General features: G+C 37.6%; 1 protein-coding gene across 1 annotated transcript; it reads right to left on the bottom strand.

The window, feature by feature from the left end:
* Positions 1 to 1,804: 1,804 nt before the first annotated feature.
* Positions 1,805 to 25,997, bottom strand: LOC135195500 (FK506-binding protein 5-like). The gene is given in 13 exon segments (XM_064221723.1): positions 1,805 to 1,965; positions 2,552 to 3,676; positions 13,384 to 13,501; positions 13,621 to 13,678; positions 13,680 to 13,730; positions 17,752 to 17,866; positions 18,437 to 18,807; positions 20,084 to 20,222; positions 20,377 to 20,456; positions 21,401 to 21,502; positions 21,640 to 21,818; positions 22,237 to 22,426; positions 25,860 to 25,997. Coding segments are annotated over 13 exon segments (2,652 nt in total). The 5' UTR covers positions 25,968 to 25,997; the 3' UTR covers positions 1,805 to 1,949.
* Between the last annotated feature and the right edge of the window lie 15 nt (positions 25,998 to 26,012).

The following is a 26,012-nucleotide window of genomic DNA, read 5'->3' as shown; positions in this document are numbered from 1 at the left end:
ATCTCTTCCTACAGTATGGCTGACCACCTCACCTGCATCTAGTCCGATCCAGCTTATGATGGTACTCTCCTTCATACTGCCCGTAGGTAAAGGAGTAGAAAGAAAGTAGTAAAGAAAAAAAAAGACCAGTCATCCCATTCATTCTACTTTCAATTACTGGTTAAAACATATGTTGTACCACCTCTAATGGCAAAAAAAAATCACAAAATTTGTGTGGAGTTTTCTCCCCACCTGAAAATATGAGATTACAGTACAGTAATCTACCAAGATTACATACAGATAAATATATGTACATTATAAAGTAGTTTACTGCAAAGAAATTTTTTTTTAAAAAGCTGAATAACGGTGATCAGCATGGTACAGGGAAGTTCACAATATGTATGCAGCAACAGCTTTAAATTATTGCAAAACAAAACCTATCAACAATGTTGACCATGTCATATTCCATGAAGGCGTTTGATTCTACCAAGACTGAATTGTCCTTTTGTAATAATCATGCTACGGAATCAAGAAATCAATACTGAATAGGAAGTCCATAAAAATGGATGTCAAGAAATCACAATAACACAAACCCTTATATGTTCACTGAAACTTTCACCTTTAAAATTTGGAAGCAACGTGAAGCATAAAGAGTTGGAACAACCATAAAATGCAAGCACAGACGAGATTGCTGTGCCTTAAGTGGAGAGCTACATGACCTGGCATTAAATGTCTTGACAACAAAGAACAAGATAGATCAGATGGTTCTTTATCATTCCAAAGTTTGCACATTATTCTGTGCACTACTTACAGTATTATAAGTGCATATGAGGTTTCACAAATTCTGTCCAGAAGCCAGTAGCTTAGGCCAGCAGGGGGGTCTTGCTACTGGAGCAGCCAATAACAATGTTAGAAAGTTTATGAATAAGTATATACGTACTAGCATACATCTGCAGAGTACATGTGTAAACATCCATATTAAAGAGAAAAAAAAAATGATTACCATAATTCACCCCATAAAATCAAACACATTAGCACATATAAATTAAAAAGTTCATACTGAAATATATACAGATAGTCCTGATCTCTCAATGCTGTGGGACTATTAACGCTATCCAGGTGGAAAAGTTGGTTCTCTTTACTAAAGCTTCTAGGAAGTTTCAATTTATTTGGTACAATAAAAATTTTCCATAGGAACAAACCTTTCAGATCACCCCTACAACAAACCTTTCAGATCACCCCTACAAAGTAAAAATGTCAACATTGTCTGGTTATTTTTTTTTTATCAATAAAGTTTTAATCTTGCCAACATTCTATAGGATGTGCAGTACACTAGTCACACTACACCTGAAGTACCATAAGGATCTTGCAAAGATGTCCAGTGACTGACAGCTGCAGCCATCATTTTCAGGTCTATGGTATAATACTGTCAAGTGAATGGCTATCTGTATATGCTTTCTCCATGAAGGCTGATTGATATAATACCAAATGTGTACTTTTTAATTGACCACTTACCTATACTTTCTATAATCGTTTTTTTCATCACTAATGGAAGATATTTCTTCTTTGGTACAGGGGCCCTTGTATAAAACACTATACTACTTGAATGACAAAAAACAGACTTTATTAACATCAAATATAATATTTGATGAATGAGTGTTACTCATACATTTGTAAAAGAGTTACACCTGGTGCTATAACCACATTCTTGAATGCTCCATCATTTGCTAGGACTTGGAATTTTGCAGCCGTGAGATCTCGAGAATTAGTTTCATTCAAACGATCCTCAGTTGACTTCATGGACTTTGATGGAGATTTGTCTTTGGAAAATGTTGCTATTTCAGTGACTACTGGAAGTGGGTCAGGACAGGAAGATAAGTTAAGGGCAGTGGCATTTGCCGTCACTTTTCTAAGGAAAGTAACTTCTTGTTGGAGAGAAGTACACTCACTTCGAGCCAGTCGTAGTGATTCTAGGAGGTCATTATTCTGTGGAAAGACAAAATTTGAAATTAAGAATCACTGCAGTCATTTTTAAGTACTGTATACACACCAGATAATAAAAATGAAAGTTCACTATGATGTCCTAGAAGTATAAACAAGACACTTAAAATAGTGTCAGTTGCTCATTACTTTCTCAATTGTCCTTAATGTGCTTGCTTCCATGCATCACACGAAATAACACAGTACTACATGCATTTGTTAAATTTAAAACAGTTACAAAATGGGTGTGCACCACTGCAATCTGATAGTGCAAATCAACAGTTCAACTGGATTATCTACAATATATAGATTAAAGATTAAAGATGTGCTAGAGTCAACAAACACTTTTGCAAGATCCTTTCCACACACTAAGGTGAACACAAAACTTTAATTTGTTTTTTCAAAGCTGTAGTATAGTAATCATAATTCATAAGCAATATTCATGTTATCAACTTTCTAAGATGTCTTTTGTACTAAAAATGTATTTTCATTCATTTATTTCTACATTACTGTATATTAAAAATAATCTATGGACATCTGATGCAAGACAGGACAAAGACAAAATATGGCCTAGGAACAGCAAACTTCGCACCTGTAAAGGAGTGAGTCAATCCTTTGGCCGAGGGTATCAGAATAATTATACAGGTCATTAAGTCTATACATTGCCACACCAAGAAACAGCTGATATTTCAAGCAATTGTTGCACTGTGAGTTGTGGGTGCTCATCATACGTCCTAGGCGTGTAGCTTGTTTGTCTACGTCTACTTGAATTTCTTCAAGGGCTTGCCCAACAACTTGTACAATCAGTGGCCACCCATGACATGCATCACACTCACTCGGGCTTGGCACTACAGAGTTGGTATTACCATTTTCTTTTTTCACTTCAGAAGGACTCTTCTTTCCATCCGCTGGAAGAGATACTTTAATTCCATCACTTTCTTTCTTATCTGAAACTTCATCTGTGTCTGGTTTCTTAGGTTCTTCTATCTTATCTGAAACTACCTCGTCTAAGTCTGGTTTCTTGGGTTCCTCTTTCTTATCTGAAACCACATTGTCTAAGTCTGGTTTCTTGGGTTCCTCTTTCTTATCTGAAACCACATTGACTAAGTCTGGTTTCTTTGGTTCCTCTTTCTTATCTGAAACCACATTGTCTAAGTCTGGTATCTTGGGTTCCTCTTTCTTATCTGCAACCACATTGTCTAAGTCTGGTTTCTTGGGTTCCTCTTTATCTGGAACCTCATCCATGTCTGGTTTCTTGGGTTCTTCTTTCTTATCTGAAACTTCATCAGAGTTGGGTTTCTTGGGTTCTTTTGGAATGTTGGGCTTATCTTTAGTTTCTTTAGTGTCATCAGAGTCAGGTTTTATTTGTATATCTTTGCTGCTCTCTTCAGAGGATTTCTGCTTTTCTTTTGGAGGCAAGTTTTCTTCTGTATGATTTTTAGGGCTTTTCTTGCCACCTTCACTATCTGTAATCAGATCCATTTCCTTACTGCCTGATGACATATTTGCATTATCTTGGTTTTTCTCAGGAGTGTCACCACCTTCCTTCTTTACTCCTATTTCATCCTTCGCAGGTAAACTTGCTTGGACTGCACCATTTTTTTCATCATCATCAATAAGGACTGGTTTTGATACATGAATTGGACCTTCCACGCCTTGACTTCCACCCTCAGGAGTTGGGACACCCATACTTTGACCAATTCTATGAAGACATTCCCTGCAATATTATAAAAATACGGATAAAATTATGATACATACCTGTTGTTCTGTATTATTTAATTTACTTCCCATCTTCTGTAGTTTTTCAAGAACCTGCTGATGAATAACACCATGGATATGAGCCTGTTCTTGCAACCTAACTAACTGCTCCTGGGACTGGTCCAGTTGGTCGTGCAACCGTTTTATTTCCTCTACTTGAGACATCCGTTCCCTGCTGTTACCCAAGACTTGGTAAGGATGTTAGTGCTTTTTCAGTGGAGAATTTCCCAATCCCTTCCCATTTTATTTGAGATTCAAGACCTAATTATGATTATGTCGAATTATATAAGGAAGGAGTTATGGACAAATTTGTGCACATAAAAAATATTGTAATATCTTTGTAGAGAATAATGTACATACTTGAAAAAATATTTATATTTTGTAATGCTTTATCCTTATGACGCTAATTTATTTTATAATAAGGAACAAGACCTTTCATAAATAAATAAAATGACAAAGATAAAACACAGTATTAAAGAATAAGCAATTACAGTAGAAATATTTATCCAGTTATATATCTTAACCCTCTTACGCCGATGGACGTATTAAACGTCGAGTCAAAATGTCTCCCGTATGCCGATTGGACGTATCATATGTCGGCTCAAAAAAGTTTTTTAAAAATTTCCCCCCGCGGAAAAATACTTATAGCCTACCAGCCGAAAACTTTTGTATCACGCGCCTTGGGGGATGCTGGGAGTTCACGGATCAAGGCGTGTTTTGTTTACAATCGCTACGCAGGCGCAGCAAGCGCGAATTCTTTCTTATGCACTAAAAAGTATCAGTGACACATCTCGGAAATTATTTCGTCACTTTGACATAATTATTGCACCATTTTAAATTATCCTTTACATGAAGTATTATATATGCAAATGTGCGCAATTTCGATGCACAAATACAACTAAAAAAATACTCATGATTGTAGCTTTTATCAATTTTGAAATATTTTCATATAAATAACGATAAGTGCAAAAATTTAACTTAACCTTCGGTCAACTTTGACTCTACAGAAAAGGTCGAGAAACGCAATTGTAAGCTAAAATTCTTATATTATAGTAATATTCAATCATTTGCCTTCATTTTCAACAAATTGGACGTCCTCTAGCACAATATTTCGATTTTATGGTGAATTTATGAAAAAACTTTTTCCTTACGTTTGTGCGATAACTCTTCCGATAAATTTTTCGTTGCGATTGTCCTAATGTTTGCACCCTTTTAAATTTGCCGTTACAAAAGAAAGTTTTATCTATGGAAATGTGCGCAATTTCATGCACAATACAACAAAAAACAACCCATGGTTGTAGCTTTTATCAGTTTTGAAATATTTTATTTTCATATAAATAACGTTAAGTGCAAAAAATTTCAACTTTCGGTCACTTTGACCCTCTACCGAAATGGTCGAAAAACGCAATTTTAAGCTAAAAACTCTTATATTCTAGTAATATTCAATCATTTACCTTCATTTTGCAACGACTTGGAAGTCTCTAGCACAATATTTCGATTTATGGTGAATTTATGAAAAAAAAAAATTACGTTCGCGCGGTAAACTCTTCCGAAAAAATCAGAATTTTTTTGTGCGATTGTTGGAAATGTTTGCACCATTTAAAATTAGCTGTTACATAAAGTTTTATATATGAAAATGTGCGCAATTTCATGTAGAATACAACTAAAAATGATTGAAGGTTGTAGCTTTTCTCTTTTTCGAAATATTTGCATATAAATCACGATAATAGAAAAAAAACCACGTTCGGTCAAATTTGACTACCGAAATAGTTGAAAAACGCAATTGTAAGCTAAAACTCTTACGGCCTAGTAATATTCCGTCATTTTTCTTCATTTTGAAACAAATTTGAAGTCTCTAAAAAAAACAATATTGTGATTTATGGTGAATTTTTGAAAAATATATTTCCACCTTCACTCCGCGCGCCGATTCACGGCCGCAAGTCTCCGAAAATACGTACATGGCATTATCCTAATATTTGCTCCGGTTTCTATTTAGCCTTTTTCCTTTTTATAGAGTTTCATATATCAAAATGTGCGCAAATTCATGAAGAATACAATAAAAAATAATTGAAGGTTGTAGCTTTTTCCATCTCCGAAATATGTGCATATGAAAAATATATATATTAAAATTTCGACATTCGGTCAAATTTAACTCGTCCGAAATGGTCGAAATCTGCAATTCTAATCTAAAACTCTTACAGTATCGTAATATTCAATCATTTGTCTTAATTTTGAAACAAATTGGAAGTCTCTAGAACAATATTGTGATTTACGGTGAATTTTTGAAAAAAATATTTTTTTGCGTCCGCGTCGTTACGAATTCGTACATCATTTTGTGATAATATTTTTCCAGTGTTCCTTTATTGTTTTAAAATGTATTATATATCAAAATGATCGAAATTTAGTGTACAATACAACGCAAAAAAAAGTAACTGGTTAGCTTTGACCGTTTCTGCACAGGGTGATTTGAATACAATTATGTATGAATTTTTTTTTTTTCGCTACCATATATCGCATTATTTACATATGATAATGATATTATTTTTCATTTCTGATGGGTTGCATTCTAAACTTCAGGCAATGACAAAAAAGGAGCCAAAAATGAACTCTTAATCTTCAAAAGTACGCGCGCTGTAATTTTTTGAAAAAAATTATTTTTCCACTTCCGCGCTCACTCCAAACCAGGCCCGGCATACGGGAGACGTTTTGATTTTTAGGGCTCCGGCGTAAGAGGGTTAATATACCACTTATATTATTCAAAAACTAGTAATTTAAACCTGAAATTCTAAGGTAAGGGTGGATGGTGTTTTTTAGTAGTACGTATACAGTATCTTATGCAAAGATAATGGTTTTCTCATCATAATTTGCTCAAAACAGATCATTCCACAACTTTTACTTGTGCGCTGTAGGAAAGAAAGTCTGCCTTTACTGGTAATTTGACAATATGTTATTTTCATTTTAAAATAAGTTTTTAAATATACTTACCTGGTAGTTACATATATATGCTTAATCCCGCCGATTCGTCGCGCGCACGGCAGAAATCAAAATTCGCTGGTATCGCCGATAGACGGTCAGGTGATCATACCTGTGCTCCCTCTAGTAGGTATCTGGAACCATTCCCATTTATCCTCAGAAATTCCATGCCTCTGTTCTCAGAGGGGAGGAGGGAGGGACCTTTTATATATGTAACTACCAGGTAAGTATATTTAAAAACTTATTTTAAAATGAAAATAACATTTTTAAACATCTAAACTTCCCTGGTAGTTACATATATATAGCTGATTGGCACCTTTGGTGGTGGGTCAGAGAACCGCAGCACCGTTGGGAATTCGTAAAATTATTGATCACAACAAATTAGCTGTACCAATAATCTGGTTCATACCTGAAAGGAAGCTGGCTTCGAAGTTTTTTCTGCCTCATTAGCCTGCATTCCTTGAGAGACCCAGCGATCCACCCAGGGGGCTGTAGAAAGTCTCTGTGGGGCTGTCAGACGGTCCTCGACCTTAACCTGACTAGACCACCACCCTTGCTATCCTGGCAAAGCCATGGACAATGAGCTGACCACCTGACCAACTAAACACACTAAAACACACTCCATAAACGTAACTTAGACTTTACACCGACTGTGGAAGGTTGCAACAACCTTCACAGACAGCCTGTGAGGTCAAGTTCAATAAAATGCAAGGGTATAAATAAGGTTATAGGTTAGAGGCAGTTGTACTTCTCCAACTACGGCTGCCGGAGGCAACGTACGGCCCTAGGGAACAACAACTCCTCATATTGGGTCTGTACGTCTTTAAGGTAGCAATCTGCGAAGACTGACTTGCTTCGCCAGAATGATCACTTCCAAGATCGATTCCATCGACTTGTGTCTATACGCCTCGAAGTCGCCACAGCTCTTACTTCGTGCGCATTGACTTTGAGTATTGGGAAGCTTTTCTCATCAAAATTCTGGTGAGCTTCCCTTATTAAATCCTTGACAAAGACCGCCAGCGCGTTCTTTGGCACAGGTAGTGAAGGCTTCTTTACCAAGGACTAGAGGTTGTCGTCTGTCCTCTTAAGTTTTTGGTTCTCTGTAAATAATACTTTAGGGCTCTAACTGGACAAAGGCTTTTCTCCTTTTCCTGTCCTACTAACTGAGATAACCCTGGTATGTTAAGGATCTAGGCCATGGGTGAGAAGGATTCTCATTCTTGGCGAGAAAACCTAGTTGCAGCGAGCAGACTGCATTCTCCCCATTGAAGCCTACATTCTTGCAACTCTTCTATCCTCTTGGCCGTTGTCAACGCAACCAGGAATAGGGTCTTCTTGGTGAGATCCTTCCATGAAGCCTTGTCGAGGGGTTCGAACCTGCTCGAGGTTAGAAAAGTCAGAACAACATCCAAATTCCAAGAGGGGGTTGGGTTATCCTTACTCTTAACTGTCTCAAAGGACCTTATGAGGTCCGAGAGATCCTTGTCTCCCGACATGTCAAAATCTCTGTGACGGAAGACGGAGGCTAGGCATTGCTGCGTTTAATCCCTTGATAGTTGATACTGCTAGTTTCTCTTGGGTTCTTAAGTGTAACAGAAAATCTGCTATTTGAGTTAGAGGTACTGAAAGAGGAAATGTTGTTAATTCTGCACCATTTCCTGAACACGTCCCACTTTGACTGGTACACCTTGATTGTGGACGTCCTCCTCGCTCTCGCGATTGCTCTTACAGCTTCCCTCGAAAAGCCCTTCGCTCTGCCAGTTTTTTCAATAGTCGAAAGGCAGTTAGTTAGATTGAGAGAGAGGCGATTTTGATGTTGTCTCTCTATATGTGGCTGTCTAAGTAGATTGTTCCGACACGGTAACGACTGGGGGTGTACTAGCCACTGCATCACATCTGTGATCCACGGTCTCATGGGCCAAAACGGAGCTATGAGGGTCATGCGGACGTTGTTCGATTCTCTGAACTTCTTTATGACTCAGTCTAGGATCTTAAATGGGGGGGAGGCGTACGTGTCTTCCTTCCCAATCCACTGCTTCCTGGTCTGGGACTTGAGAGCAGTAAACAGGTAACCTCTTTGTTCTCTGCGTCGCAAAGAGGTCTATAGACGGTTCTCCCACATGATTGCACAGTCTGCTGCATACCTCGTGATGCAGGGTCTACTCCGTCGTAGAGACCTGTCTTTCTCTGCTGAGGAGATCCACCCTGACGTTCTTCTCTTCATTCTATAAAGCGAGTTAGAAGAGTAATGTTCCTCTCTTTTGCCCACATAAGAGATCCTTTGCTGCCTCGTAAAAGGAGTCTGAACGAGTGCATCCCTGCTTCTTTATGTAGGCCAACGCCGTGGTGTTGTCTGCGTTGACCTGAACTACTTTGATCTTGCCATAGACTAGAGATCCCGTCATTCCCTAGTGTTGCACCCCACCCCACGTCCGATGCGTCTGAATAGCAACACTAGGTCGGGGTTCTTCTGTTGAAGTTCGAAACCTTCTTGTAGCTTGTTGGTGTCGTGCCACCACTCAACTGATTGTTCTGGAAACAACCTATTGAGTCCACAACGTAAACCGTAACTGAATCGGCGCTCTGACAACTGCCTACTGACAGCGTTCGGTAATGAGGCAAGTTGTCCAAGCATCCGAGCAAGTCACGTGATCTCTTAAGGCATGTGCCCATTAAGCGAAAGTCAATTGCCCTCTGGAGACCGAGGTTCCTTAATGGCAAGACATTCTCATAGTAGTTGAATCTCAGCTAAAAACGAAAACAAACATTATGTTCAATTGAAGACGAAGGTGGAAAGTGAATGCAAACTACGTCTTCACAGCCGAAACGAGAGAAGGATTCTCAAGGTTCTGAACCTGTGCTTATAAAGGACTGAAAACGCTAACAGCTATTTCATTGCTGTAAGGTGAGGGATTGTAGTTGTAATGAAAGCGGGGCGGTTTCCAGTAATGAAAAACAGGGAAGTACTACTTCTCATGGGCTGATTATTTGGAAGTAGAGCTGGCAGGTCGGGGAGCAGGCGATGTCTTCCGTATATATCTGTTAATTCCGGTCCGTGAACAATAAACAATTTCACCTCTCCGAATAAGAGATATTTTGACGACAAACTCAGATGTCTGAAGAAATAATTCCGCATTATCGCAATGCGATGCTGCGTGGGAGACTATGTAAACGACTTCTGTTACTTCCGTGCGGTAAACATAAAGATGAAAGATTCCAGAATATATATCTCTGTTGCCAATTCTCGCAATATTCAAGGGGATGCAGATGTCATTCATGTATGCGAGAATCCCCGTTAATCAGAGACGTAAGTCCGATATTCTTGGACAGAGAAAAGGTTCGTTAGTCAATCCTTGTATGGGAGACACACATAATCCGACAATGCATCTCGGAGAGCCAGCTGGAACTAGGTTGTCTTGCTGAAGTCCCCCTACTCAGTAGTTCTTGCTCACTCGCTATCCTGAGTTGCAAGGTAATCCATTCTTCGAAGGAATGCGTTCGGCTAGAATAATCGAGCGTTAAAAAAAAAAAAAGGATCTATTATGCTCGAGCAATTATATTTAAACGAAAACGGATTTCGGTAAAAAACAAAAAACTGAGGTGGTGGTGTCGTGACCATACCATAAGTATCTGAAAAATCGAAACTGGTAACTCCTGGGAAGATGCAGACAGTCCCGAATTGCAGTTCCATTAGGATACTAGCCGTCTCGGTCACAAACCGTAGAATTAACTACGGTATGTGACTAACCCCCGGACAATTCAACTGCTTAACAGAATCATGTGTCGAGGGTAATATACGTCGTGTATTTGTAGGTTTCCGTACAACGAATTCCATCCTAAATTCTTTTCCCTTAGAGGAATGAGAATAAGGATTGGAAATCTACACCCTTCCTTCTCTTATTCAAGAGAGTGAAGGAGAAGTTTTCCCCTAAGGAAAACTTCAATAGTGAAAACAGAAAACCCGAAGACGAAAGTTCAAGTCAAACTGGATATTCGCGTTCGTTCTTCTGTATTCCAGGGTTGGTCGTCTACTGAGAGGTATCCTTACTTCAGTAGCAGTTCTTCTTACAAACGCTAGAAATTCCAGGAATTCGAGCATTCGGCGAGGTTCCCGATTATCATGAAAACCATTATCGGGGATTTAGATATAAAGTCCTGCGTTGCCTTTTGGGCTAAGGCAGAGGAGACCTCATTCTTGAAGGAGGAAGATTTCTGGGGTCTACCCTTCATAAACTGTGAGGGCGGGCTCCGAGGTACAGCCTGCTGAAAAATATTCGGATATAAGTCCGCCAATACCGCAAGTAATCTTTTTAGATCCGCCGCATGAAGAGTTTCTTGCGTCTCCTCCTCTGATATCTCATCCAAAGTATTGGCGATTTCCGATGTCGAACGAGTGGGGGAATCACGCGCATCGTCTTACTTGCGTGCGTCATGCATGCGTCCAACCTGCTGCGAGGGAGCATGCTGCGTGCGTCCTGCGTGCGTCCAGCCTGTTGCGAGGGAGCGTCACGATCCTTGTCATTTCCCGTCACACGTCCGGTAAGCTGCGAGGGAGCCTGGTTGCGTGCGTCATGCTTGCGTCTGCTTCGTCACGGGTGTAGGTTGCTGTGAGTGTCTAAGAGCGCTGCAACCTGCAGCGAGTCTTCGTCTTGCCGTCTGTTAGCGTCACGCTGTGCTAACTGCGGTTTTATCTTGTGTTTTATCGGTCGCGCTTCACCTGCTAGTCCATGCGACTTGTAGACATCAAAACCGAGACGTAATGGACTGCTGAAGCTTTGACAAGAAAACTGCTTGCGATACCTCTTGCTGTTGGGGAATAACTGAAGGCGGCACTGCCCGCCCATCTACCGCTTCGGAGACACTAGTAGTGATCTTCTGTCGACAAGGTGGAGACGCTCCATGAGACACCTCCCAGTCTGGGGGAGGGGGAGAAGCATGCACCGATGTTTAGCAAACTTCTTCTTCCGAAGAGCTGTGCGTTATGCGTCTCCTCCAATTACTGCACGACGGTTGCTGTAACGCTACGGGGGACTTGGGTCTCTTGATTCTAGGGGTTGACGCCAACCGCGTCGAGGTCTTGCGTCATCAGACGAAGACGCAAGCACCGAAAGTCTCCTCGTCCGATATTCCCTTACCTCCTGCCAAAGGGGACGGCCGCCTGTGCGACATCTTGCCTCTTATATTGGCAGGAGAGCAAGTATCCGAACACTTCCTCATCTCACCTTTCCTGTGGCGAGGGAGAGCGTCCTGGGATGCGTCAGCAGGATCGCTCGAGGGGACGCCCGCTCGCTTTTAACATCTCTCACCTCCCTTCGCCGGTCGACATTCCTTCTCCCAGGGGTTGGGGAGCATGGAAGAGGTCTAGGACTAGGAGCGTGACAGACACGAACGGGCGCACCCTCCACTACACTAACACTGTCACCAAATTTGCGATGCAAACTACGCACTGTCTATTCAGTCCCCTTTCCGAAGAAATGGATTGTATTAACACGCAAGCCGAACTAGCCGCAAAAACATTCATAGTCGGCTAACTTATCTACGACTCCTCAAGGTGGGGCGTCTGGTACTCTTAACTTAGGGCTAGGCTCAGGAATATTAGTATTAGACAGGTTAGACAAGCTTGACTATCATAAGAACTAGCTAATAGAACACAATACGATCTAGTTCTTCTAATTAAAATCTAATTGCATCTTATAGTAAACATACTTTTCATTATTTCTCAGAGAACGTTACACACTCATCCTATCTGCTAACAAGTGTACATATCTGCTTCCTGCATTTGTTAACTATTGTATGAGGATCAAGAGTTGTATGGAAGCCGGGACTCGAAACCCTTAACTACAGAGTCGGCCATCTTGAATTCAGAAAACAAGAAAAATTGTAGAAGTCGGAAACTGACCAACTGAAACTTATTCGTGTGTAAAACAAATTAAGGATAATCTGATATCAGCGAAAGCCATTAAGTAACAAAAAAGTAAGCAATGGGTACTTCACCAATTGTAGTAAAAGCAAACCCAAACAAAGAAGAGCGAATTTCCAACGTGCTGCTCGAACGACGGCAGGGAATTTCTGAGGATAAATGGGAATGGTTCCAGATACCTACTAGAGGGAGCACAGGTATGATCACCTGACCGTCTATCGGCGATAGCCGCGAATTTTGAATTTCTGCCGTGCGCGCGACGAATCGGCGGGATTAGCTATATATGTAACTACCAGGGAAGGTTAGATGTTTAAAATGGTTATTATTAATAGGGGTTAGTTTTTTCCAGACCTTTGAGTCTCAAGTACTCTCTTCTCGGGCTGGTTATAACAATATGGTAACTCATCAGAATGTTGATGATGCTCTTCTGCACAACAATTGTCATATTACTAATCCTTGGGGTACTTGGACATTGATGAATTACGTATGGTAAAAGCTATGGAAAGGGGTCAAACATATCTGCTTGGTCTAAATTGTAAGTTTTTTCATATCACTGCATACTGCATTTAATGATTAAAACTAAAATCAAGGAATGATATGCACAGCAATCTGTTACGAATTCATCTTGATTTTTTAGATGTTTCTCATAAGGTGATACCACATTTCCATTGATTAATCTTTTCTTTCAGATAGAAATTCTGTTAAAATACCCACAGCTTACATTTCTGATAAATGAAAACTTTTATGAGTACATATGAGGAGGATCAACTCACCTATTTCTTTCATTATCATCCACAATTTCTTGTCGCATCTCGGCTATTTCCTGCCTTAGAGCATCCACAGACTTCCGATGCTCAGTAGAAGCATCATGCAGAGCTTTTATTTCTTCCTCTGTTGAAAAACAACTTGCTTTTCTTAGATATCACCGACTTTGGTAGGTTTCATTAGGAAAGAAAGTATTTATGAGATTTCAAGTACTTTCTACATTTTGGACATTTTGGTCGACTTACCGTGTCTGTCTTGCAAAGAAGAAAGAAGAGTGCTCATCTGGTGTTCGGCAGCAAGACGCCTCACTTTTGACATCATCTGTTGATTGTAGATCTCTTATTTTTCCAGGACCCTGCAAGAGAATAAGCAGTATTATATTAAAGTAAATTTAAAAGCATGGATTTTCTAAGTTGAAAAAAAAGGAAACTTCTCGACTAATGCTTCAGATATTAAAATACATTGTTGTTTTAATCATATCTGGGGTAATTGCAGTAAACTAGCATTTCTTTGCTTTCTTTTACTAAAATATTATTGGTAAGACATTAGAAACTCTCTTACTTATGGTAGTTATATATCAAGTAACAGTAATGAATTCACTTGAGTGGAATCATTACCCCTAGGATTATTTCATCAATAACTAGTAACATATATCCATATGTCAGATGTCTATATCATCAAATTCTAATAGATTGTGTGAAAAAAAAAAAAATTCAATTCCATTTGCTACCACAGTCATGTGCAAACATGAATAAATATGAATTTCCTTACTAGGTCTTGTTTAAGAGGACTTACCAATCAGTGCAATGGTTTATAACTAACAAACCTGAGGTATAACATTAGGATAATACTAGCACCAAGCTGGAAACCAGTAGAATTAAAATTACCTAAACCTGAGAGATCCAGGGACTATTGGCATCGATACCAGGTCACAGGGCATGCATTACCCAGAATGCCCTCCGCATCCCGTGACCAAACAGTTACCTTTCCAACCCAGTTTAGAGGTAGGTTTTAACCTGTTAGCCCTTAAACGCCGACTGGACGTATTTTACGTCGACATTTTTTGTCTCTCGGGTGCCGACTGGACGTATTTTACGTCGACATACAAAAGTTTTTTTAAAAATTCGCGGAAAAATACTTTTATGCCTACCAGCCGAAAACTCTTGAATCACGCGCCTTGGGGGATGCTGGGAGTTCACGGATCAAGGTTTTGTTTTGTTTACAACCGTTACGCAGGCGCGCAAGCGCGAATTTCTTTCTTGCCGCACTAAAAAGTATCTGTGACACATCTTGGAAATTATTTCATCACTTTGACATAATTTTTGTACCATTTTAAATAAGCTGTTACATGAAGTATTATATATGAAAATGTGCGCATTTTTATGTAGAATACAACAAAAAAATACTCATGATTGTAGCTTTTATCAGTTTTGAGATTTTTTCATATAAATAACGATGTGCCAAAATTTCAACCTTCGGTCAACTTTGACTCTACCGAAATGGTCGAAAAACGCAATTGTAAGCTAAAACTATTATATTTTAGTAATATTCAATCATTTACCTTAATTGGAAGTCTCTAGCACAATATTTCGATTTATGGTGAATTTATGAAAAAACTTTTTCCTTACATCCGAGCGGTAACTCTTCCGAAAAAAATCATACATGCGATTGTTTTTTTTTGGTAATGTTTTTTTTTTGCACCATTTTAAAATAGCCGTACATAAAGTTTATATATGGAATGTGCGCAATTTCATGCACAATACAACTAAAAACAACCCATGGTTGTAGCTTTTATCAATTTTGAAATATTTTCATATAAAAAATGATAAGTGACATATTTTCAACCTTCGGTCAACTTTGACTCTACCGAAATGGTCGAAAAACGCAATTGTAAGCTAAAACGCTTATATTCTAGTAATATTCAAGCATTTACCTTCATTTTGCAACAAATTGGAAGTCTCTAGCACTATATTTCGATTTATGGTGAATTTATGAAAAAATAACATTTTCTTTGCGTCCACGCGGTAACCTCTTCTGAAAAATCATACGTGCGGATTGTGGTAATGTTTGCACCATTTTAAATTAGCCGTTACCTAAAGTTTTATATATGAAAATGTGCGGAATTTCATGTAGAATACAACAAAAAATAATTGAAGGTTGTAGCTTTTCTCATTTTTGAAATATTTGCATATAAATCACGATAAATAGAAAAAAGAAAAAAACCACGTCGGTCAAATTTGACTCTACCGAAATGGTCGAAAAACGCAATTGTAAGCTAAAACTCTTACAGTCTAGTAATATTCAGTCATTTATCTTCATCTTGAAATAAATTCGAAGTCTCTAGCACAATATTTAGATTTATGGTGAATTTAAAAAAAAAACTTTCCTTCCCACCCTCCGCGCGCAGATTCTCCGCCAAAAATCTCCGAAATGCGTACGTCCCATTCTCGGAATATTTGCTCCATTTCATATTAGGCATTTCATAGAGTTTTATATATGAAAATGTGTGGAATTTCATGTAGAATAAAAAAAAAAAAATATTTGAAGGTTGTAGCTTTTCTAATTTCCGAAATAATTGCATATAAAAAAAATATATAAAAAAATTCGACATTCGGTCAACTCTAACTCGTCAGATATGGTCGAAAACTGCAATTTTAAGCTAATACTCTTACATTATAGTAATATTCAATCATTTTTCTTCATTTTAAAAGAAATTGGAAGTCTCTAGGACAATATTTAGATTTATGGTGAATTTTTGAAAAAAATATTTGTTTACGAAGCACGTTACGAATTCATGCATTATTTTGTGATAATATTTTCTCTGTGATGCTTTTGTCGTTTTACAATGTGTTATATACCAAAATGATCGCAATTTAGTGTACATTACAACGAAAAAAAATTAACTCGTTACCTTTAACCGTTTTGCACACAGTGCGATGTGAATAATTATATATGAAATTTCGTTTTTGCGCTATCATATATCGCATTATTTATATATGATAATGATAATTTTTTTCATTTCTGATGGTTGCATACTAAACTTCAGCCAATGATAAACAAAGGAGCCAAAAATGAACTCTTAATCTTGAAAACTAAGTGCGCTGTGATTTTTTGAAAAACATATTTTTCCGCTTCCGCGCTCACTCCGAAACACCTCCGGCACACGGGAGACAATTTTTATTTTACCGCTTCAGCGTTTAAGGGTTAAGACCTCAGGTTTATTAGTTATGAAAAATACAAATTGGTTGAAAATTTGTCATTTGTTCATATACGGAACAAACCTTCGGTCTTAACATTAGGATAGACTAACTTATTAGTGGGAGGTAAGTCTTTATAACTGACTGAGAGTTTGCCACCTTTATCCATTTCCAAATACTAGTATGTGTATTCTAAGACGATGGGATATATGAGAATCTATTGGTTTCCCCACTGGGTGTTCATACGATGCCATAGTTTTATTATACTACGGAAGATGGAGAACTCCTACATGCTCTTAAACCATTCCTGTCCATGCATCTGGATCTATTATCACCCCTCTCTTTCCCTTACATACAGAGGAGAGGAGTGTGTTGCTACTGAAAAGTATACTATACTCTAGATTATCTTAACAGTATGGCTGACCACCTCTCCTGCATCTATTCGGTTCCAGCTTATGATGGTACTCTCCTTCATACTACCTGTAGGTAAAGGAGTAGAAAGAAAGTAGTAAAGAAGAAAGACCGGTCATCATCATTCATACTTTCATACCTTCATCTTAGACTAGACACAAACTGACCCGCCAGGGGTACTGGATGAGCATATACTAACAGCTGGGCCACCACCACTGGACCCAAGGAAAAAAAAAAAAAGTGTCCAAGGATCTATGGACAACATCGTTTAAATAAAAAGAAGTGAAAGTTGTTTGGCATTGCCAAATACCAGCTTTCAGAATTCTCTCTATAGACATATTTTTCTTGAATGCCAAAGAAGCGCTCAAGCCCCTGATGTCATGAGCTCTAGCCCTCTCCTGGCTATTTGACCCTCTGTCTTCTGTCATGTATGCATTCAATTCCCATAAGCAAGTTAATCAAAGCTACAACTGCTTGTGAATTAAAAACACAAATTGCACTAAACATGAAGGTGTTAAGTGTCTTGTTAGCAATATTATATGCTGTTTGCAGCACCTTTGGCCTCAACTTTCATAACTTTCATCATTTACTTTTTATCAGTTTACTATTCGCTATTCTTACCTTGCTGCTCAAGAGACTTTCACAACTTGAAGTCTGATAAGTGTCAGCTTCTACCAAAACTTTGGGTTTATTTTTTACCATAGACAAATTTTCTGTCATCAGGATGAAAAAATTAAAAATAACTCTATAGCTAACAATAAATATTACCTGTGCTATGGAGGTGATAGTGTTGAGTAAGCGATTGATGTCTTGCCTAGCTGAAGAAAGTCTATCTTCTAATTCTCTTGCTCTTGTAGTGGCAGTTGCAGCTTCAGCACCTCGCCTGTTTCAGAACATCAAAATCATTATGACAAGTCTGGCAGTGTTATTTCTAATTGAAAATGCATGGGGGTACTGTGCAGGCAAGTCTAATCCTATTTTTCACATACCCCAATATAGGCCTTTTTTTTGTGCCACTGTACTACTTATGGAATAGTTTAGAAAATCTTGTGATAAAGGTTAAAAAAAAGTATAAATTTCACCCTCAGAGAACACAGAGTTAAAATCTTCAGGCAACACAGAATAATGACATTCTTCCACTATTTAACAAGTTCCCCGCCTTCTTATATTAGTATTCTTAAAGCTAACTGCATAACTGATACCATTTCCAGAATGGTCTGCAGTTCGTGATGTACTCAAAACTCAAGTATCCCATTGCTGTTATGTCAGGACTAATTTGTAAATTTTTTTCTAGGTATTGTGATAACCAGCTAAGTATCCACCAAATAGTAAGTAATAGTAAATACTGAACTAAATGATTAATGAAAAGCATAAATTCAGTTCATTATTTTGGGGAGTAAGTCCCTGCCCTACTGCCTGTTCTACTTGGTACAAAACTGAGATAGTTTCTTACGTCATGATGATGTGATCAAGTCTGGCATGAGCATCTTTGGCATGCTGTCTTTGCTCCTCTAACTGAGTCTCTATTCTAGCTTTGGCTGCCTGTGCTGCTTGAAGGTCATCTTTCAAGACAACAATTTGTCGGCCCTTTTCCCGCACTTCGCCCTCTAATTGAGTGATCTGTGTGCCTTGATTAGTAATCTCTTCCTCTAAAAGTTTGACTTTTTTTTCCTGCTCGGATCTCCATTTTTCTTGCTGCTCTTCCTCCTGGCTGGTCCTTTTCTCAGCTTCCTGAAGAAGGTGCTTAAGTTCTTCTCCCTCTTCCTTTGTTGATCTGAGCAAACCAGAAAGTTCTTCTATGGCAGACTCACTACTCGCACGAACCTTTTTCAAAAAGTTTGGTGGGTAAATAGAATGCAACTTTCTTTAACATTTAACTCTCTTAATACTATGTCCTGTATTATTAAGTGCAGAAATCGTGTATCATTAATACATGGCATTAATATAAGAAGGGTCAACAAAGGTCACATTATTATTGCAACTACAGCAGTTAGCATCAAATAAAGAATTTCACTGATAACCAACAGGAGCTCATATTTGATTCTTCCGCATTCAAATAGTATAGTTTGATATGTCTTTCTACACCTGGACTTGGAGAAAATTTAATGATGGTATAATCCTCAAAGAAAGAAAACAGGACTACCGAGCCTACAAATGTTATCACAATTATAAAACCAAAAATATGTCAATTCCTCTCTATATTAAATAGTTGAACCAGACTACTAACTTAATTCTTTTGGCTCTCACAGGGTAGGCTCAAAGGATTTGTCTTTATTATTAATAAAGTTTAGATTTTATTAAACTGCAGCTTTTTAGAAATTTTATAAATGGCTTAACCGAAAATGATGGATATTATGACAACATATCTTTCCCTGAATGGTTTCCAAGGCATAATATTAATTGTAGATTATATTTTTCACATTCACACAATGTTTGCATTACTCAACAGTCTTTGCACTTAAGGATTGATCATAAGGGCTGTTCATCATAAACCCATGATTCAATTATGAGTGGGCAATATTAAGACATTTAGCATACATACTTGCAAAATGTTTAACAAGTGATAGCAGTATCACAAGATCACTGTTCAAAGAAAAATAAAAGCAAATACGTAGTCACAAAAATGAGGGAATTCTGAAATGATGAAAAAATTCTGTCACTTACTCAAGTCATTCTTACTGTTAAGTGAGTGCAATTATTAGTAAAATGCCCATTTCCATCTTATTCTTCCACATGATTTTTCAGAAGCACTGAAAAAGTATAAGTCACACATGAAAAACAATATTACAGTACATACGTTTCCTATCCAAATCCTCCTTAATCTCTGCATACAGGGAAAAACAAACCCAAGAGGAATATTCTAACGAGACCACAGAGATCTTAAATATGGTGATTTACACAAGACAACTCATCTAATTTTATGACCTGCCCAGCTGGACCGAGCTGTTTTTTATTAAAGCATGAATCATTGATCATTGTAATTGCAGATAGTCTCATTTGAACAAAAGTTTCAGTCCTCTTTTAATTAAATAGTTCCTTCAAAACTGCTCTTTATTGAAGTAAAAAATAACTAGCAAGAAAAAGTAGTTTTTGTTTTTACCTGAGTAGTGAATGCCTGTGTCTCTTCAGCTATGGAAAGTGCTGCTCGCAGCTTATCAAGGGCACTTTGTTCCCTCTCTGTCATGGCGTCTAATGCAGACTGCAATCTTTCAACTTCAGCCATTAGAGCCACCTTCTCTCTATTGATAGATTTGTAAATATCAAGAAATATGCATCATTTAAATAATTCACACATTCATTATTTATACTGGACACTAATTCAGCTCAAGGATTGTTACAGTATTATTTACAGAAATCTGTGCATCATACATTCACAGATTGTATACTACATACCTTTGTAATTTATCCAGAGATTCTGGGACCTTTTCTGCTTGACTGTTGGAAGTGCTAAGAGAACTGTCAGTATTCTCGTCCTGCAAAATGTCAACAACAGAAGAGGACTTAGAAACAACAACCGCCTTAGTGAATACACAAAATTATTAGAATTAACATTAGCTTCTGTGAATGTTTGTTACATGTACAGTATATGGATAGGGAAACATGGTATTCTACTAATTAGCTACAATAAATAATTATTTTCTATATAGGTACATGCAAAGGAAAACTTTTTGTAAACTGTATTTCACATCTGTTAACAATTCCTTCAATAATTGTAGCAAATTCTTCACACATCCCAATTAAAATTTTCAGTCTGTGCAATTAGTATTTTCAAGTTCATGAAATGGAAAAGTGAAGGTAATAAAGGTAATCCTATGGCTACCATGATCCCATTCCTGACAGGAGATTAACAGTAAGGCAGTCCCCAGGTTACAGCAGGGGTTCCATTCCTGGCAGGGCACTGGAAGCCAAAAATTGCCTTAACCAGAATCGTTATTATAATGGGAATAAATAGCAACAGCGCTGTAAATCCAGGTTACAGCACCATAAAGTAGGTGAACAGCACCATGAGGCAAGCGCCTTAAGTCCGGAACGTCTTAACCCGAACCTGATGTAACCCAGGGATTGCCTGTAATCTAATCTTTGTTACTTTCCATGCCAAAAACACTAATATCTCTTCAGGCCATACCTACTTGCTCCTCTATGTTAATGTACTCTAGATTCAAAAGTCAATTTTATAAACCCTGTTATAGTTAGTCCCTATAGTATTAATGGGAAAGATAGACCAGCTTTAGCTTCCATCCATACCCTACTTCATTTACAAGTGTAATTCTGAGCTCCCTGGCTGAACTAGACAAATTCCTTTCTGAGGGAAGAATGATTAAAAACAGTTATCTGATAAAAATGCACAAATTTAGTAATATCAGCAAACTTTCCTATCAATTAGTACTCAGTTTAATTAAGGGTCCCAGATACTTACTCGAGCCAGAGCCTGGGATAAAGCTTGAGCCAATCGACGACTGAGGTCTTGGTTTTCTTGGGCCACTTTCTTAGCACCATCACTTACTGATATAATTTCACGCTGGAATTACAAATATTTCAGTTACGTAACAAAATTACAAGAAAATTCAACCTATACAAGATTTTCCAATTTCTTCACTGCAATAGGGCACTTTATTCAATTAATAATAGCCAAGTGACAATCATCTGGAAAAACACCTTCAAAAATTCGTTCTCTTTCTCCAGCTGTGCTATCAGTTCCTCCTGATGGCGTAAAAGTTCCATGAGGCACCACACTCCTTCAGGGGAACCTTTGTATTTCTTTCTTGAAATGTCTTCATTAATTTTATCGAGTTCATCCGCACTGCTCTTTGGGCCACCACCATCTCTCATCCAATCTTTAAAAAAATAGATTTTGATAAACTTGAAGCTCGAAGACAAAACTCAAAATAAACATTTTGCCACCTGGATTAATAGCTATTGATAAACTTGTGTTGCAACAAAGTGTCTTTGCCCCTTCGGTTCTAGAACCTCTTATGACGAGAAATTAAGCAAATAATGTTTGTCATTAACCTCACGGGGAAAGCCAGAGGCATGTTTAAACGTTTATCTACAAATTAGTATACCGTCAAATAATCCAGATTAAGGTCAGGCTGCTAAATAATCAAACCCCAACAAAACTGGGGAAAATTATGATACCTCACTTGAGTTAACACCTTCAGTATTAATCTCTAGAGTGCATGATTAAAACTTTTCAAAGTACAGGAAATACTACAGAGCAAGATAAATTGATGGCAAATTACTGCACCAACCCACCTTTACGTAAACTACTGTAGACATGACTAGAGCTATATCCGCTATCCTCTGTGGGAAGACTGGTGAGAAGGCACAGGTTCCGCAGAGCCATCATACAGGAGCTTCTTGAGTCGCTGGACTGCTTGTTGGTATCTAAAGCTATCTTGAACCTCCATTGCTCTTGTCCTATGTAGATTAAGTTCCCCTCCAACTGCAAAATATGGCATTTATATGAGAAATTATAGGTTTAACTCTTAATGAAGAATATAAATAACACAAATATACTATAATATATATATATATATATATATATATATATATATATATATATATATGTCTTATGTATGTATGATTCATGTGTTTATTCCTCCTTACTCTATATTGTTCACTTGGTTTTAATTATCTTGCTGTCTTAATGATAACCCAAGAAAAAATTACACCCATAACATCGGTGTTCATTTTCATATATCTGGCCTTTTTACGGTTACCTAATACCTACTACAGTACATAACAAAATTCAGGATATTTTTTTTTATTTTTTTTTTTTTTTTTCGACCTTTAGACATTCTCAGGAACTCGTAGTAGACGACGTAAACAATCCAGCCTCTGACATTTATGTAAATTAGACCAAGAAGGTAGAAGATATCAAGGTACATAACCGAAGGCTGCTGTCTACAGCAATCTATACCAAACCCATTTTGAATAATCGGAGATCGAGATCGGATTCTTCCACGGAGATCAAACTTCAGCGGCTGTGCTCGGGAAAGGTCATCGAAATGTCCGATTCCATTGTATTTGCAACCTTTAGGATATAACAGCACCTCTTGAAAGCTTCATTAGATATTTGTATTATAATTACATCAACAAACTTTCGCAGACCAAACACCCTTGAGATACCATAACCCAGGATAATTAATCCTGACGCAACCTAGGCCTAGGATAAGTACCGCAGTTAAGCTCGCCATCATTCCACGTTTTTCCATTACCGCAGTTTGTCTTCGTAGCTGACCTTTAGAGGCGCTACTACTAGTCTACTACTGACATACTGTATTGTGTCAGTTCTTATAATTCACAATATAGTATGCAGTGTTCCACCATGTAAACAAACAAAAACAATCTAACATTCTCATACAAGACATCCAGCATGCACAAAAAGCAAAATAGAATTAATTGTGGCTATATATAAAAAAAAAAACTATATATTCGTTTGAAACGGTTAAATGCTTTCATAAAACTTAAATAATGGAAGATTGTTGATGGTACGGCAGAGCGATTTCCTAGTACGTAATTACAGAACTGCAAATCTGACCAATCTACCGTTAATATCATCATCCTTGAGGCTTTGGGAAGCCCTCTCAGATCAATACATGCGTGACAACGATGATAAGGACACACCCCCTATTATTATTTAATAAATATAATTACAAATAATTCAGTGGTGTCTTATATGCACAGCAACTCAACGTAAACACTGCGTACGTGAATCGGACGCGTTGCAATTATATCTTTTAAAAATAGGCCTCCTACGCACGTATTTCTCTACGTCACCCTTTTTTATCTCTTCGATGCCATATTGATTTTATGTGGAGATTCCAATTTTGTTACCTGGCACACGATCAGAGAGAGAGAGAGAGAGACTATTATTGGAAAGAATGGCACTATAAGCCAAATGTATTCTGAGTCATTCTCCGTCAATATCGGTGAATTATTTATCCGATTTCGATTGGCACGTCTCCGACTAGCCACTTAACAGTCTGGCTTTTAAAGGTCCTGTCTAACCCTTTTACCGAACACTCTCTCTCAGATCGTGAACGTGGCAACAGAAATGTAAAAGCCCTATAATAATACATAGGCCTATTGATGAAAATACTTTCACTCGAAAACTCGAACGAAATTTGGCAGAAATGAAACATGGTTGAATAATTTATTATTCGCTAAGCCTAAAACTTTTAAATTGACAGAAACTAATTTGTTACCTTGCCTTGAAATATTCACCTATTTCTCAGCAACTACTTAACAATGTTTATCAATCTAACCACGATTTTGTTATTTTCAGTAATTTCAGCATCTTTCTTGCTTATGTAATTGCTCAGACAAGCATTTTTTTTTATTTTGTGGGAGTTAGCTAAGCAAGCTGATAATTTTTCGGGCTCATTCATTTTTAATATGATTATTTTAAAAACGAATTAAAACTAGAACGGTGAGGATCCGTCACGCACACGTTTGTGAGCGCGCGAAAATAACAACCGGAACATGTTATCCAAATAAGCTGGATACCACGGGTTATAAAACGTCACCGGTTTCGACAGATATATATAATATATAATATATAATATATATATATATATATATATATATATATATATATATATATATATATATATATATATACGTGTATATATATATCTCTCTAATAAAAGGAGCCCATAAAAACACCAAAATGTAGAGAGAAAAGTAAATATATATATATATATATATATATATATATATATATATATATATATATATATTTTATATAATATATATGTGTGTGTGTGTGTGTGAATAACTTGATCACGAAGTATATAACACGTGATGCTATGTAAATAAAAAAGGTTTTTTGCCACGAAGGAAAAAATGAAAAAGCAAGATAGCCGAGTACTTTTGGTCCTGTTCGGACCCTTTACCTTAAGTAAAGGGTCCGAACAGGACCGAAAGTACGGCGATCTCCATTTTTCAGTTTTTCCTTCGTGGCAATAAACCTTATATATATATAATAATATATATATAATATATATATATATATATATATATGTGTGTGTGTGTGTGTATTACTTGCTGATGACCGCATATATAAATTTATAAAAATAATGGACCTAAGATACTGTTTTTGTTTTGGGCTGCAAAATACTGCACGTTCAAAAAGATATAATTATCGTTACCGTTTCGTGGACAATTGAATTACTTTTACACCTGTTTAAACAACCCAATGATTGTTAAAAGAAATGTGGCTGAACCAGTCACGTTGTATACAGGAACGAAATGTATCTGACAGCTAATTGCACACATTCATAGATATGCTAACTTAGATGCATTAGTACCAATAATGGATGTATTATGCGTGCGTCGCTAATAATCCTCAAGAAAGACATTTTTAATACAGATTAGCTGCAAGTTTTTTTTTAATTAATTATATGATACTACAAATAAAAAGCCTTATTTTTATAAGGCGAATGGCTTTCCCCTGTATACTGTATCCACATAATGTCAACATCGTCACAACAATGCCCTGTATTTTTAGCACGTTAAATTTTTAATAAAACTCTCAGGTTTACTCTCGCTTTCGATTGGAAAACTAAGCCATTACTCTGATCGCCTTAATCCCTGTCAGTTTTTATTCCCATACGAACACTTGTGAAAGAAACGAACACACGCGGAGACCTTTCAATTAAAAACAAGTTCACTCGTTCAGCAACACGTGACGAACCTGACATACTACTAGGAAACGTTCAAAAACGTCACCGAAAGCAGATGCATAAAACACTCCGTAGCAGATATGACACTTTAATTCAGGAACGAAAAGGGGAAAACAACACACAACCATATGCGTGAAGTCGAGCAGGTGAAACCAACTAGACTACTACAACGACCCTCCTCCGACTCACCTGCTCACCACCCGGTCCAGGAGACGACTGCCGTCGTCGACCATGAGGGAAGTGGAATGAAGTTTCATCGATTAACGTTATCGCTCGCCAAGGCAACCAGTTCTCCATTGGATAAAAAAAACATTCGCATGAGCCCTTCTAACGAGAAGGATG

This window comes from Macrobrachium nipponense, chromosome 16 (genome assembly GCF_015104395.2).
Source record: "Macrobrachium nipponense isolate FS-2020 chromosome 16, ASM1510439v2, whole genome shotgun sequence".
NCBI classification, from domain to species: domain Eukaryota; kingdom Metazoa; phylum Arthropoda; class Malacostraca; order Decapoda; family Palaemonidae; genus Macrobrachium; species Macrobrachium nipponense.
This window is presented reverse-complemented; position numbering and strand designations above follow the sequence as displayed.